The sequence below is a fragment of the Chiroxiphia lanceolata genome, chromosome 18 (genome assembly GCF_009829145.1).
Source record: "Chiroxiphia lanceolata isolate bChiLan1 chromosome 18, bChiLan1.pri, whole genome shotgun sequence".
In the NCBI taxonomy this organism is placed as follows: domain Eukaryota; kingdom Metazoa; phylum Chordata; class Aves; order Passeriformes; family Pipridae; genus Chiroxiphia; species Chiroxiphia lanceolata.
In genome coordinates, this window is record NC_045654.1 from 14613441 (window position 1) to 14628320 (window position 14880).

Genomic DNA, 14880 nt, shown 5'->3' on the forward strand with positions numbered 1-14880 from the left:
CCAGTTCAACTGGGTACTTGGGTGGTTTCACCTGTACTCCTCCCACAGCAGCACCTCGGGCTTTGGCACAGCATCCACCCTCTGCCCTTGCCCTGGTTGGTTCTCAGGTCAATACTCCTGACAAATTGCAAGGTTTCCCTCACACGGGGCCCACGCACATGGGACATGAGTCACGGCTTCAGCTGCCTCCCCACGAGCACCACGCAGTGATCCAGCGGGATACAAACTGCTGGGAGAGAAACCACCCCCTCCAAGAGGTGCTGAACAGAGGTAACACAGACTAAGGAGCCTCACCAGGCAACCTGCTGCAGAGCTTCAACCAGAAACTGGATCCCCCCAGCCCAGGCTCTCAAACCACAACCCTTCCCCTTGGAAAGCTGGGTGCTCTGCACACAGAGACCAGCACCAAACCTCCATGGACTTCCACAGCACAGGAGTTCAGTGTCTGATTAATCAAATAAGAGGTCATTCCTTGAAAATCAGACAGGTGGAGAATCTACCGTTATTTTTTCTTCATAAATGGTAGTAATTAGGAGCCCAACCTGCAAACCAGAGTCCCCTGGAGCCAGACAGTGCATCAGCCCTGACTGCACTGGGAAGGAGGATGAAGACACATTCTTTGACACCACATTGTTCCATTCTTTGGACTCAGTAAGTGATGAACATTATTAAGACTTATCCAAATGCTACCCTACTTACATGCAACCTATTGTACTGCCCTCTCAGAAGCTCACTTCATTTCCCAACTATTTATAAAAAAACCCTTATATAATACATTTTGAAAAATTGGTTCAGGCAAGAATCACACTTTTAGTACATCTTTTAAATTGTTACCTGCTGCCAGATGTGAGCAGACTGGGGAAAAAAAGTGGCACAGGAAAAAAATCCTGCTCTTAAAGGATGTTAAATAAAGTTAAAATTAAACTGAAGTACGAAACCACAAATTAACGGATTGCTTTGTGTTCACAGCTCGTTTTCCCTCCACCATCCACAAGGAACATGGCTGGCCCAAACCCATAATGAACTGTGCTCTGTCATGCAAGCCCAGCTCCACACTCAGTGGCAGATACACAGATACACCTCTGCATTTGAGGAAAGGCCTCTTCTGCCCCAGCAGAACACTGCCCTGTCCTGCAGACACGGGCTCCTCGGGGTACAGACTGCAGCCCCCCTCACCTGTGCAGTGTGACAAGGGCCTTCAGGAGACACAATAACATCCACAACAGACTCCTCTGATCTCTACCTCACTTCTGCCCCTGGGGAATGAGCAGAACAAGCCTTGTACCTAACCTGCTTCCCTCTTAATTTAAAAACAAATGAACTGAAGAACAGCATGTTTCTAGTGGGTCACAAAGCTTCTCCCCAGTTCACAGCTTACACTAAATGTTCTGCAATTTCAGAACACATTCTGGAGTGTTTTCCTCCAGAAATAAAGCAAGAATTAGCCACAATACTCAGAAATAACTACAAAATACTAGCAAAACTTTAAGTAGCTTGGGAAAAATGCATCTGGTGATCCCATTATCCTATTACCCCTGGATTTACTTTGTTCTTCTCATCACTGCAATCAGCAGCTCACAAAAATGCACAAGTATCTTTTCACAGTGCCCAAGTCTGCATTATATAGGGAAACATCATCTCTTGCCGTGGCCAGGTGAATGCCCAAGCTGCTACAATGCTAGTTTGCTTTTCTGTGGCCCAGGAAGGCTGTGCAGTACCAGGGTCTCAGCAGGCAAGGTGTTTGCTTCCTGTGGAATTGGAGCCTCAGAGAAAGACTGGGCCCAAAGGCAAGTGTGAGCCAGGCTGGGAGTGGGTGGGCTGCTCCCTCTGCACTGCCCTGCTGTGTTACCATTGCCTCCATCCCCACCCTTGGGAGACAGAATTCTAAGCTCTTCCATCCTCATAAAAAAACCCTCTTGCCTACATCACGATGATGGGTGCTAAGGAACACACAGGGCTCTGATAACCCCTTACCTAGGCATTCAAGATCTGCAGAAAAGGATTCCTCTTCCTTTCAAATATCCTAAATCCCTCCAAAGACCAAACAGAGAACAAAAAACCTGTCGATGTCATCTGATTGCATCACTCCTCCTCTCTCTCCGGGACTCAAAGGCATGTCTCCAAATAGCTATAAGCTTTGCAAAGCAAAACAGATGTTCCCTAACGCCCAAATCCCGGCCGCCTGCGAGGTGCCGATGGGCTGCAGCACCGAGGGGCGGTAGGACCGGGGCTGTGTCTGCGCATCTGTGCTGCGGAGGGGAGAGGGATGGGAGAAGGATGGGAGAAGGATGGGAGACGTGCTCCCAATACCGAAACGCCTCCGCCAGCCCCCGCGCTGCCTTTCTCCATCCGAACCCGCTCGACACACCCAAAGGCAGCGAGCAAAAAGAAACCCAACCCAGGACCCGGGGGGATGCGGCGGGCAAAGCCGAGCCCGGGCAGCCGCCGCATCCCGCGGAGAGCCCCGGCCGGAGCCCACCTACCTGCTTCTCCTCTGCGGGGCGGCGCGGCCAGGGCGGGATGCCCGCGGCGGGGACCGGCGGCGGGGAGAGAAAAGGAGACACGGTGAGGCGGGGGGGCCGCGCCGGGCCGCGGGAGGGACCGGCCGCGCGTCCCCGCCGCCTCACCTGCCGTCACCGCCTTGCTCTTGTACCGCGTGCCCGCGCTCATGGTGCCTCCGGGGCCGCGGCCGAGCCCGCGTGTGCGAGGGCGGCTGCGGGACCGGGCGAGGGAGCGAGAGCGGCGGGGCCGCCCCGTGAGGGGCCGCGGCCGCCCGGGGCCGCCAATCCCGGGAGCGGGACCCGCCCCGGGCCCGCCCCCGCCGGGCCACACCGGCACCGGCACCGGAGCGACAGACCCCTGCCCAGCCCTGCCGGCCCACACCGGCACCGGCACCGGAGCGACAGACCCCTGCCCAGAGCATCGCAGAGACCCCTGCCCAGCCCTGCCGGGCCACACCGGCACCGGGCAGCAGAGCGACAGACCCCTGCCCAGAGCGCCCCAGAGCCCCCTGCCCAGAGCACTGCCTGCTCTCGGCACAAACACAACAGCCAGAAGAGGGAATACAGCGTTAAAAAAATAAATAAATACAAAACCCAAACACAAATGGAATAAATAGGAAATGCGTTTCCAGATTTAGCGCCTCGAAATACAGTGGGAAGTCCTGAATCATACTGCAACCATGCTGCGTGAAGTAGGAATGTGTGCTCTGTTTCCATTAAAAAATTTTTAGAGAGGTTGTATGGAAAGTTATTTTAGGTAAAAGCTGTCAGTATAACTCTTAAAGAAAAGGCAAGAGAGAACTCAAATGAAAAGCAGCAGTTGCACATTATTTGAGAACAGCTCATAGAAACCTCAACAGCAGAGGAGACAGGAGAGGGGGATGTGAAGACTCGGGACACCCAGATCCTTCCCCTGCCTTCCACGGCTGCAGGGAGGGCTCATGTCTTCCACATTTCAAGGACAGGTAAATTATCAAACTTGAAACTCTTCCAGACACAAGACAGGATAAGCTTGGCAGGGTGATGGCTGCACAAGTGCAAGGGCACTGCCCTGCCTTGGAACAAATCTGACACCAATGCCACAGTACTAACTTTTCAAATCCTTGTAGTTATCACAGCATTTATCTTGGCATTTCTTCCATCTTCTCATTCAAAACATCCCTCAGATCTAAACAAGGAGACACTTTCAAGACCAGAGATTGGTAATCCCAGGCACATACATTTTAAAACCCCATTAGCTCATTCTGAGTTCACTTTTAGCCATTGATTCAATGCATCAGAAAAAAATAAATCAGGTAATTGTCAGCACATTTTCTTGTTTTTAAACACTAGAGAGCCAGAGACCATTAGAGACCCTGCACCATAGTTAAAGGCCCCAGTGAGCCAATCAGCCTTTCATGAGTTGGTTTATAGTCTGCCACAGTGTTCAAAGCTAATGAAGACTGAAAGGACCACAGTCAACTCTCCTTGATCCTGCTGAACAGTCATTAAAATAGTTACATATGGGCACTTTGTCCCAGTGCTGGAAAATGTCAGCCTGGAGAAGGCCAGGGTAGAATTCTGAGGAAGTATCTTGTCTTCCATGGCCCTGGCACTGCTGGCACCATGGGAGTGGAAATGCAAGGTCACAAAAGCAGGTTCTAGGCAGCGTCCTCCATCCAGAGATCTTCAGACGAGCAAAGACTTGGCTTAACAACTGTACATTCCCCCAGTAAGCTGTGAAGTATTTTAACAAAACCAAGTTCAAATGTAACTGAAAATTAACATCAGACAACATCAAAGAAGTGGTAGAAAGCATATGGGATCAGTAGCACTGCAAGCCCTTCTGGGACAATTATTAAAACAGATCTCAGATTTTGAGCCAAAATGCTCCATCTGGAATCCACAAGCCCAAAGAAGGTAAAGACTACAACTCCTAATCAGTATCCACTAGTAAAAATCTGTTCACTAAGGCTTCCCACATGGGAATTGTGACGGTGACATTAGGCACCTTGCTTTGAAAAGAGGGAGGAAAAAACCCTCTGTTCTCAACAAAATTAAAGACCAGATGCTTTTGAAAGTGCGCTTCCCCATTGTCCTAGCTGGCTTTGAAAGGTGGAGCTTTCATGTTCCCTTTGCTCAGAGCTAATCCAGCCCTAACCAAGGTCTGTAACTGCAGCCTGGGTTTCTCAGGAGGGGTGTGGCTGCTCCAACTTCCACAAACACAAAGGGACAGCACATCATTTTCTCAAGGCTGCGAAATATCATGCAAAATTCTGGAAGGAAAACAACAAGAAAGGTGCAAATAACAGCAAAGTACTGATGAGATGAAGTTTCCCATTAAATCACTCACCTTGACCCTCTGGACAGACACACTTAAATTCAAATCTTCAAAAACCTGAAGAGACTTCATGTGAACACAAACCTGTCACTGAATTTCTTCTGTCACCTTCATGATAGCAGCCACTGAGGTAACAATGAAATGTCCAGTTTATGCAGTTCAGCTCCAAACAAGGCAAATATGCATCCCTGTGTGTTTGTGAATCCTATCCTGATTAAACACTCATTGCTAGACAGCAAAATTAAGGCTAATCATTACATGAGAGACACCCCAATTTAGTACAGAAGACAAAGTGTCTCAATCCCCCTATTTGCAAAGTAATTTACACTTATGCATATATAAAACACACAAGACTACAAAAGCATGCAGAAAAGAGCTATACAGTCAGTAATGACGGGAAGGAAATACTTTATAAATTCATGCATGTTGCTAAGATGTGCAAACAGATTTTCCAAGGTATTTACCTACCTAAAAGACATCAGTAGGTGCCTAATGAACTTTGGGAAAAAGTGGATGCAAAGCCTTGCTACCCAACTTCCAGGTAAAACACTTTTAAAGTTGTTTCGAAATGAAATCAAAGCAGTTTGTATGCAGAGAAATTTTAGAAAATGCCTTCATTCCCCAGAGTAAACATCACAATTCCTTTGAATACACACCGTGCACGACAGCATTACAGCACTTCATAGATTAGCTTGAAAAAGCCAAAATAAAATAAAACAAAAAAAACCAACTCCCCGAGGGAAAAAAAAAAAAAATCAACATTTTCCACACTCATACAATTTATTACAAAACTTGAATGAAAATTAGTGTTATGGTATATAAAAAATTGAGTACATGCCATCGCTCAGCTGACAGATAGAAATGCCTGTGACAATTGTTGCCATCAATACTGCAGACCCTCAGACAGACCCTCAGAGCAGCACACGAGCCGTGGTGTGTGCAGCGTTCGTGGACAGTAAGGCACACGAGTCAGAACAGTCAGCTTTGCTGTACCACTGCTGGAGCATCAGCACTTTGGACATTTTCTCATACAACCACACAAATGCAAATCACCAGAGATGAAGCTCCAAAAGTAACAAAAGCAGAGAGAAAGTTCTGAAAAACTGATATGATACATAATGACTTAAAATGGCAGGTGAAAGTTATGATACTGTGCAAACACACATTTTACTGTAAACAGGCCACAAAGTCTTAGTATTAACCACGAAACTGTTCAGAACAACCTATCAGATACATGATTAACTCCTTAAACCCACCACAATGACTAGTCCATACAGAGTACTCTTATCAGCTTCTGATAAAAAGATATAGGAAGGATAATAAACCCACATTTATAAGTATGAAGACAGCATTACCAAAAGAATCAAAAAAAGATACACTGTAAGTTGAATAACATTGGATATATAAAACAAGCCATTTTACAACACGTTCTTCAGACTTTGTGTTTGTTTTAGCAGGTCTTGGTCTGTGGCATCCAGCTTTTGCATTTGAACGGTCCCATTCGGGCAAAGAAAACAGAGCACCCATCCACTTAGAGACCCGTTTGCTGCTGGGGACAAAATGGAAAACAAAGAGCATTAGAAAGGACAAACTCTCAGCACTGTCAGAGCATTTGGGGCAGCCCGAGCCCCTCCAAGCACAGCAGCACAATCCAGGGAACAAGGAGCGACAGTCTCTGCATCACAGGGACCTGCCCGAGAATGAGATCAGCTGAGCAGCCCGGCCCCAGATGTTTATCACAAATGTCTAATCAGAGCTAATAAATGAGAACTTATTTTTAGCTACATACTTTGTTAAGCACCACCCCCCCTCTGCCTGCAAGAACACCAGAAGTGTGTTACAGCTCATCTCCAAAGCACTGCCCACCAGGCACCACCTCGCCTGTGAGGTGAGGCAGCACTGCTGCTGGGGCACAAACCACCCGACAAACAGGGCTACAGGGGCACAAACCACCTGACAAACAGGGCTACAGGGGCACAAACCACCTGACAAACAGGGCTACAGGAGCACAAACCACCTGACAAACAGGGCTACAGGGGCACAAACCACCTGACAAACAGGGCTACAGGGGCACACAAACCACCCGGGCACACAGGGCTACAGGGGAGCAGCAAGGCTGCTGTCATGCACCAACACTCCTGTGACACTGCTTAGGTAAAACAGGAGAGAAGATTTTTTCCCAGCATTGGTACAGCAGTACTCCTATGGCTGAAAAAAAGGGATACCAGTCTGTACTTTCAAAAATAACTTCCAGTTTTGGAATTTCTACAGTTACTTGCCAATCAAAAAGGCTGCTACAAAGAAAGCAGAATTCCAGCTTTCCCTGAAAATCGGGTCTTGCTTAGGAAGATGTGTCAGATTTGGAACTCAGGGAAACACCTCAAATTCTCCAGTCCCAAAAATACTCATTCCTGACAGGAAAAAATAGCCTAAACATTCATCTGGATAGAGAAAAAGAAATATCCTAGAAAACACTGTTGTGTCAACTCACTTATAAAATACAGTGCAACACTCATCCAGACTACACCTGGGATAAGGAGCAAGGAAAGCTGCCAATGGGGTGCATTGCTCTTGGTCATTCTCACTATGGGGATTCTGCTCAATGCACGATTCCTGCACATTGTGAGAAGTCCATCACTTCCCATAACACCTAGAACAAGCAAGCCAGTAGTAAGGCTTTAAAGCTAGAGTCCATAAACTGCTAAGCAAATTCAAAATTAACTGTTGTGCTACACTGCTGCTTCGAGTATGAAAGAGAAGCTTGATTTCTGCCACCACCTGCCCAGCTCCAGTCTGCTCCAGGTACCTGCAGAGGAAACCGTGCCTGGTGTGTCAGACACACAAAGACTGGAATTTCCAATAAATGTGAAGGCTGGGGTTATAGGCACAGCTGTGCACTGATGTTTCCAGCACCAGCTACACGACACCCACATTTATATGGTCATGGAACACACTTGGGTGTTGGCAAAGGATGTTTGCAGAGTTTTAGTGTGGATTTGTTTCACTGCTCTTGCTTCCTCATCTCCTTGTGAGACAATATTTCATGATACAATTCGGTTGGTATCATTCTTGACAAGTTTGATCTGCATCTTTCTTAGACCAACCCCACAGTCCCCCATGCTCCTTTCACCAACACACAGTGTTAATAAGTGCCTCCAGCTGCAATGTAATTCATCCCATCCTTTAAGAGAGAGGCTACATTTCTCCAGTGTGCCATTCAAACAAGACTTTCTCAGTGAGTGGTGTAACCAGCAAGCACTATGTACACCTGCTCCCTGAAGCACCTGGTCACACTGCTCAGAGTCTTGTATTTTAAACATTTCAAAAACCTGGGAAGGAATGGGTTTGCCTCCCCCTCAGCTGTTTCCAAGAACACGGCTACAGTGCAGGGCAACTTGACATCTCTACATGTTCACTTCTGAATTCCCAATGAGAGAAATTTGCTTTCTAAGCAGCTACATTTTCTCACTGACCTAAATTGTTTTTCCTCAAGTAGCACCCATTTTATGTTGTAGGTGCACCCCTCTGAGTGTCCCATCAGCAGCAGGAACTTTGGGAAATGGCATCTTCCCACAAGGCAGAGGAGTACTGGACAGCACCAGTGCCTGCTGTGAGGTAGTTTTGACTCATTTTGTTACCTGCACCCCAAACGTTTTGAATTTCTGCTATTTCAGTCACCCTCTGTTGACTTCACTGCTTCAAGTTTGTTCCCTTTCCTTTGCTGGTCTGCACAAGCCCTTGTGCTTCCCCATAGCAAATGTCATCACCGAGTTCACAGGCAGTGACAAACCCAGCCTCTGAACTGCTTTCTAACGTTCAGCAGTTAAACATGCTGATATCGATAGCCATGAGTCACACACAAATACCAGGCTCCAAGCTTCAAAACTGTAAGTGTTCCTCGGTTTCTTTAGCAAAAGGTGTCTCTGAAGCATTTTCAGGTTCCCCATGATACCACGTCAGGCTTTGGCACAGACCTGGTAGGTCTGTGTACCCCATCCCTCGGGCACACTAAATGCCCAAGAATTCTGGAAGCAAGCCAGAAGGCATCATTCAATCAGCCCACACATCCAGGAGCTGCAGTGGATACAGCAGTGTATCCTCTAACCACTGGCATAGAGGAAGAGGTGGAATATGTCACTTGTAACATCCCTGGGCAATCAAGGTTCTAAGAGGCAGAGTGCCAGGTGCCACTGCACACATGCCCAAGAACTGGGAATGCCACTGCAGCCACCACGCTGGGGATTTCATCCTTCCCAAGGCCTCCACACGCTACTGAAAGCAAATAAACGTCATTCCATTCACCCCTGACAACAACCATTTCTCTCAGAAGTCTGTTCTCTAAAGGAGACAACCCCTGGTGCCAGCCCATCAGTGCAGGGTTTGCTCAACAGCTCCACAGTCAGAAGAGCTGGAGCACGATGGTGCCCTCCTGCTCTAGATTCTAAGCCAGAGAAACATCCACTGGCAGTGCCAGGCAGTTGTTCCAAATATTACAAATTTGCCCAAGCTTCACATTCTCCAGGTTCTCAATTTCAGCTGCCAAAAACTACAGCATGATCTCTATTCCCTCAAATGACATTTCTCATCAGATCAATTCAGCATTCAGCAGCATCGTCTGAAGGCTGGTTGCTATGACAATGCTTTTGTGTTGTTCTGTTAAATGATGTCAATTCACTGTCAGAAAGAAGGAGCTGTTTAGTGTCTTCAGCACTGTTCTTATCAAGAATCAGTGTTAGCAAGCTCAGGAGGCTTTAAAATAATTGTGGAAATTACAATCTGTACTAAAAGAATTTTCAACATCCTACAGATATTTTAAGTGCAAGATGCTTGGGTTTCTTTTTTATATGAGCATATTTCCCTAACTATAACTACATTTCCAGATGGCTGTATTAGCTCTCCATAGCCTGGCTACTGTCACTGGCTTGTCCCAGTATGATCCTGACGTTGAGTGAAGACAACAAACCAGACTTGTAAGAATAATGAGAGGAAAACAGATTGCAAAGAGATACACACTTTCAGAAACAGGGAAGAAATATCCACCAACAACCACTTAATTTGATAAAATAATTCCAGCTTTTCATAATAATCGCTCATCTGAGATGGACAAGTTCAGGAACTAGTCAATATGCTCCTGGAATTACTGCAGGCTTATTTCAAAAGCATTTTGTATTGGAGTACCCAAATAAAACTAAGCCTGTTTTAAGTTTTGGTAACTTATTCCCCTTTCTATCTTTCTCTTCAAACCTTTATTTGAACTGTCAAGTATAAGAAGCTTCGACCCTTTAGAGCAGTCTTGTGCTTTAGAAGAAAAAAAATCTGAATAAGATTAGTAAGGTGAATCTATCAAAAGTTAGGATAAAAAAAATTGTTACTGCTTATTCCAAGAATATTTTGGTGTCCAGCTGCGCTCTCATTGCCTACTACCATCTCCTCCACTGCACTGTCTGTACACAGAAGCTATGAAATGTTTAGAGCAAACAGACAAAAGGGCAGGTCACACCCCTGTTAGGCTGCACTCAAAGATCTTATTCAGCACCCTCTGTGTTCACAGGCCTTTGCCAAAGCTGCAGCTGGGAACAGGAGTGACCAGAGTGCCACAATCACCTTCCCTTCCCACCTCTAACCCAGGCTCCACCAGCACTCGTCCTCCTTCCTTGTCAGGATTCTGCTTCTCCAGAGCAGATCTGTCCATCCATCCCTTTGGAAACCCGGAGCACATTCCCTGTGTGTGATCTTTGCCTCTGTCACCCTCCTCGTACCTCAGCCTTGAGAGCAAAGGAGACTGCTGGAAGGAAATTCTCCCTTTGCCCTTCCCATAAACCCTTTAAAGTTGCCCCTATTCAAAAGGGATCAGGCAAACCAGACCTTCCAGTCATCCCATCTGTGCAGCACCTCATGGGAATACAGACTTGTCAGGCTTTTTGGCAAGGTTTTGAGCTTAACACTTTTTAATCATTCTGCAGTGCCAGACTCCTTCTAGAAAACCCCAAAGCATCCAGCAATCTCCTCCCCACCCCAAAATACATCTGAAACCAGAAGTGGGTATTTCACATACTTGGATATCAGCACATTTCATAACTCTACTGCTTATTCTCCAGCTCTCATCTGGGAGATGAGAGGTTTTTACACCATACTTCTCTTTTCCCAAAAGTACCTGAAAACATCTTTATATCTGTGCTTTATGTAGGGAAAAATATTTTAAGGGATTTTTGAATAAAATAAAAAAATATGTATTTATCCAAAATAAAAAGGAGTGAAAATGGTAAATTTTATATAAACTGTCTATAAAGTCACATATTTTTCTCAGCATAAAGATAAGTAAGGGTGCAAAAGAGCAACTGGAGAAGACACTGTGCTTTCAGTAGCAGAGCTGATCCTTTAAAGTTCTCGTAAAACTAGAACCCAAGAGATGTTCAAGATAAGCTGTGATAGAACAAAAAGATTGATATCAAGTATATTTAAATTTGTTGTCAGTTTGGTTCTGTTAACCACTGTGTTAATTACAAGTTTCCTGGTTTCTCTAGAAATAGTGAGTTAAGTAAAATGCAGCAAATAAATCTGATGGGAATGCTGGAGGTTGAACTCGTCATTCCTCCTGAACTGCAAAGTCACTTAACATGCATGAGAGAAACCTGCCTAAGGGTAAGTTCTGGGTGAGGATTCACTTCAACATGCTGCCAGGATCATACAGCAACACCCTGGCTCAGCAGGACTGCAACTGCAGTTCTGACTGTGCATACTGGCCAACAACTTACACCAAAAGTCTATCCATCAGCATCTCAAGGGTAACAAAAAATAAGTTCAAAACTCTTGCCTGAAAGCAATCTGTCAAACATGATTTCCACAGCAGCTGCAGAAATGGAGCTCAGCAAATTCCAAAAAAACAGCAGGACCTCCACGTATGAAGATCTCATTCAAATCCTTCCCGAATTTGTCCCCACTCGGTATTTCAGACCAATTAACTTCCTCGAGCTTCAGTTCCAACTAAATCACAACAAGATCATGGGAACACTCAGTTAAATCTGCAAATCTCCCCTGCTTAGCACCCTCAGTGGTGCAGGCTGCACTCCAGGTCAGCAGTGTGAGGTACCCACAGGGTAACACTGCCCTGGGCACACGAGCATGGTCTGAACTCTGTTTGCTTCCGTAGCCATGGCTGCAAACTCAGCCTGGGACAAACTCTGCTCCAGGTCAGCTTTATAAATACCATAGCCAGTACTGCAGAAGCTGTGAAACACAGGGAATCTGGGGCCATCACTGGCTAGCCATCAGTGGGAATACTGCATCCCATCAGCCCCCAGAGCCTGATTTCACAGCAAAGCCAGCATCTAGGAACTCAAGACAGAACTCTGAATGTGTTTGCACCATTTGCCATCCTCTGCTCTGCAAACAACTATAGACAAGGTTATTACACCTATAGTGGGTTTTTTCTGACTGAATATAAGTGTAAAGGTGCCATGTGATTAAACAGGATTTGTAAGTTGCACAAAGAATTGAGCTCCTTTGCAAAAAACCAGTACCAACCATTTACACTGCATCAGCTGTCCTGCAGCAAACAGCCATTGCTGTGCTCAGAGTTTGGCCATGTGATGACAAAACAAAGTCACCATGAAAACTTGGAACCTTCAGTTCAGACTGAAACACTTCCCAGTGTTGAACAGGCTCCTGCCCAGGGAATGAGGGCCGTGTGTCAGACACTGCTCCTGCACACACTGCATGGTCAGCCACAAAATTATCCTCAGGGTTTAAATTCCAACTCTGGGAAAGCACATCTTAGATGGAAGTTGGAAGACATGATGTGAAGACTCCTCTATCTTCAACAGTTGGAACTGTGACAGTAAGAAACCTGAGACTGCATTACTTCTTTCCCTTAACTACTTCACTCAAAGATCACAGTGAACATACCAGTAAAACCATCAACTTCTGCTTAAATCAGAATCCAGTGAATAAGTTTATTTCTTAAACTTTTTTTCTTCTTTATGTAAACAGGAAGACTGAAGGTTCAAATAAAGGCAACAAAAAAATCTCCTTATTTTAGGTTTGGAATGTTGGCAGCTGCCACAAGGTCATAAGGGATAATATAATCCATTTTATTCAAGTTTTACATTCCACAAGACCAGCAATCACAACTAGAGTATTAAGCTGAAGTATTAAGCAACAAGGCTCCTCATATCCTTCTGTTTTTCCTTCTTGTATTTAAAAGAATTATATCAGAAGGGCTGCATTCTGAAGAAAGAATTAATATTTGCTACAAGAATTTTTTTCTTCGCTCGCTCTGATCCCACCTCATACATCACACACACCACCAAGGGAATCTGTACTCACTGTACATGACCAGCTTGTAAAATTCTGTTTGGTTCTTTGAGAAAACTGTTATAAATGCAGCAGCCTGCATGCCCCAAAACACCCTAACTTTTGTTTACATAGAAACAAATTAATTTTCTGAGCAGCTTGTACTAACAGAAACAAAGCCACGTGATCCAAAATTAAGGCACTGAGGATAAGCATTTACAGGTCTTAAAAACAGCTGCAAAGGTAACATTTGCACAGGTCTTCTTTTCCAGTCTACCCAGACCACCACTCATTTCTCCTCTGTAAGTAGTGAAAGCAAGCCCAAAGTGCAAAATTAGCAATAACCACTGTGAAAGTCTAATGTAAGAGGAGGAAACAAGTGAGAAGAGCAATACCTGATGCATCCAGGTGTCAAACACCTTAGTCATCCCCGGGCTTCATCCTCATCTGGGCTTGCATCTGGGCAATCATCTCCTGCATGCGGCGCAGCTGCAACAGAGACACACCCACTGTTTAAACCATGGCAGGAGGAGGCCAAAAATCCAGACCATACATCTTTTTCTTCCATGGTAGAATGCAGATCCTGTTTTCTTACAAGCTCAAAATGTTCAGTAATTCACATAATTGAATACTTTGGTTTTCCCCATCTCACACTCTTCAGTTCATTACATCTAACTTTCACAGAAGAATACTTATAATGAAAATTAAGTTATAAAGTCCAAATCTTTTGCTGTTTACAGACCTGTGAACCCCCATTTAATCTGCAGTAAGAAAGGCATGTCCTTTTGGCATGCAAACATGCACCTGAGCGAGCTGGAGCAGCTTTGCTCTGATACAAGTGCTCAAAGCACAAGACCATGCAAGAACATTCAGCCTTTGGCTATCAAAGAACTCTGCAAATTTTTAGCAACAGGAACAGCTGAACATGCAGCCAGGATTTAATAACTACTTCAAAAGAAAAACAGAAAGATGTTTATAAAATTTGGAAAGCCAGACTAAACATATAAAGAACCAATATTTTTTACATCTAAGCAATGATTTTTCATGGAAATAACTGTTTTCTTAAGGCATTTTCTTATAACACTTATAAGTTAGTTTCCATTTCATAAAAGGCCAGTTATACATAATGGGGTTTTTTTGTTTGTTTGGTTTGGTTTTGGTTTTTTTTTAAATAACATTAATTGGAACAAATGTTCCTTAGAAAGAAGAAAGATCACTAATAGAGATTTTCAAAATGTATATGCAAATACCTCTAATTTGGTTTACAAATGACTGGTACTTCCTTCCAAATGCAGGTGGGGAAGCTTCACATACAGAACTACAAATGTCCTGTGTTACAAACTGGGAAGGAAATAGGCTCCTATTTCCATGCACATTGTATAAAGTATGAGTCTATCTCAAATTGGAGGTCATGTAAAAATCTGAGGCTTGTATAGCAAGTTGTCATCTTATTTACGTAGTTAGAGAATTGCTTTCAGTTATTTGCAAGGAGTTCAGGGGGAATTCTAACTCAAAACACAGTGTTTAAACAATCATACTGTACTTTCATCCAGCCAACCACATTAACTATTGTGACACTCATTACTGCATCAGATTCAATACAAAAGAATCTGAGACAAATACTTGACTGCATGTACATGGTGTTGAGCTGTTGGTTTGGGCTGTTTGAAAAAAAAAAAACCAACAAAATAAAAAATAACCACAAAACAAGAAAAACCAGAAAGAAACATCACAGAACAGAAAAAATAAATTGCAGGTGCCCTTATC

General features: G+C 44.7%; 2 protein-coding genes across 6 annotated transcripts in view; both read right to left on the reverse strand.

Moving 5' to 3' along the window:
- SEPTIN5 (septin 5) overlaps positions 1-2736 on the reverse strand; it is a 44263-nt gene extending 41527 nt beyond the window's left edge. Inside the window, exons 1-2 of one of the 2 annotated variants that reach the window (XM_032705568.1) lie at positions 2628-2736; positions 2484-2494 (exon numbers count right to left, since the gene is read on the reverse strand). In XM_032705568.1, the coding sequence (XP_032561459.1) occupies positions 2484-2494; positions 2628-2670 (54 nt within the window). In that variant the 5' untranslated portion in view covers positions 2671-2736. The remainder of the gene's footprint in view (positions 1-2483; positions 2495-2627) is intronic. The other variant, XM_032705569.1, reaches the window with a different exon arrangement.
- Positions 2737-5582: 2846 nt separating this feature from the next.
- LOC116795690 (septin-2) overlaps positions 5583-14880 on the reverse strand; it is a 35517-nt gene continuing 26219 nt past the window's right edge. For 3 of the 4 annotated variants that reach the window (XM_032705572.1, XM_032705573.1, XM_032705574.1), the window contains exons 12-13: positions 13509-13602; positions 5583-6370 (exon numbers count right to left, since the gene is read on the reverse strand). In XM_032705572.1, the coding sequence (XP_032561463.1) occupies positions 13534-13602 (69 nt within the window). In that variant the 3' untranslated portion in view covers positions 5583-6370; positions 13509-13533. The remainder of the gene's footprint in view (positions 6371-13508; positions 13603-14880) is intronic. The other variant, XM_032705575.1, reaches the window with a different exon arrangement.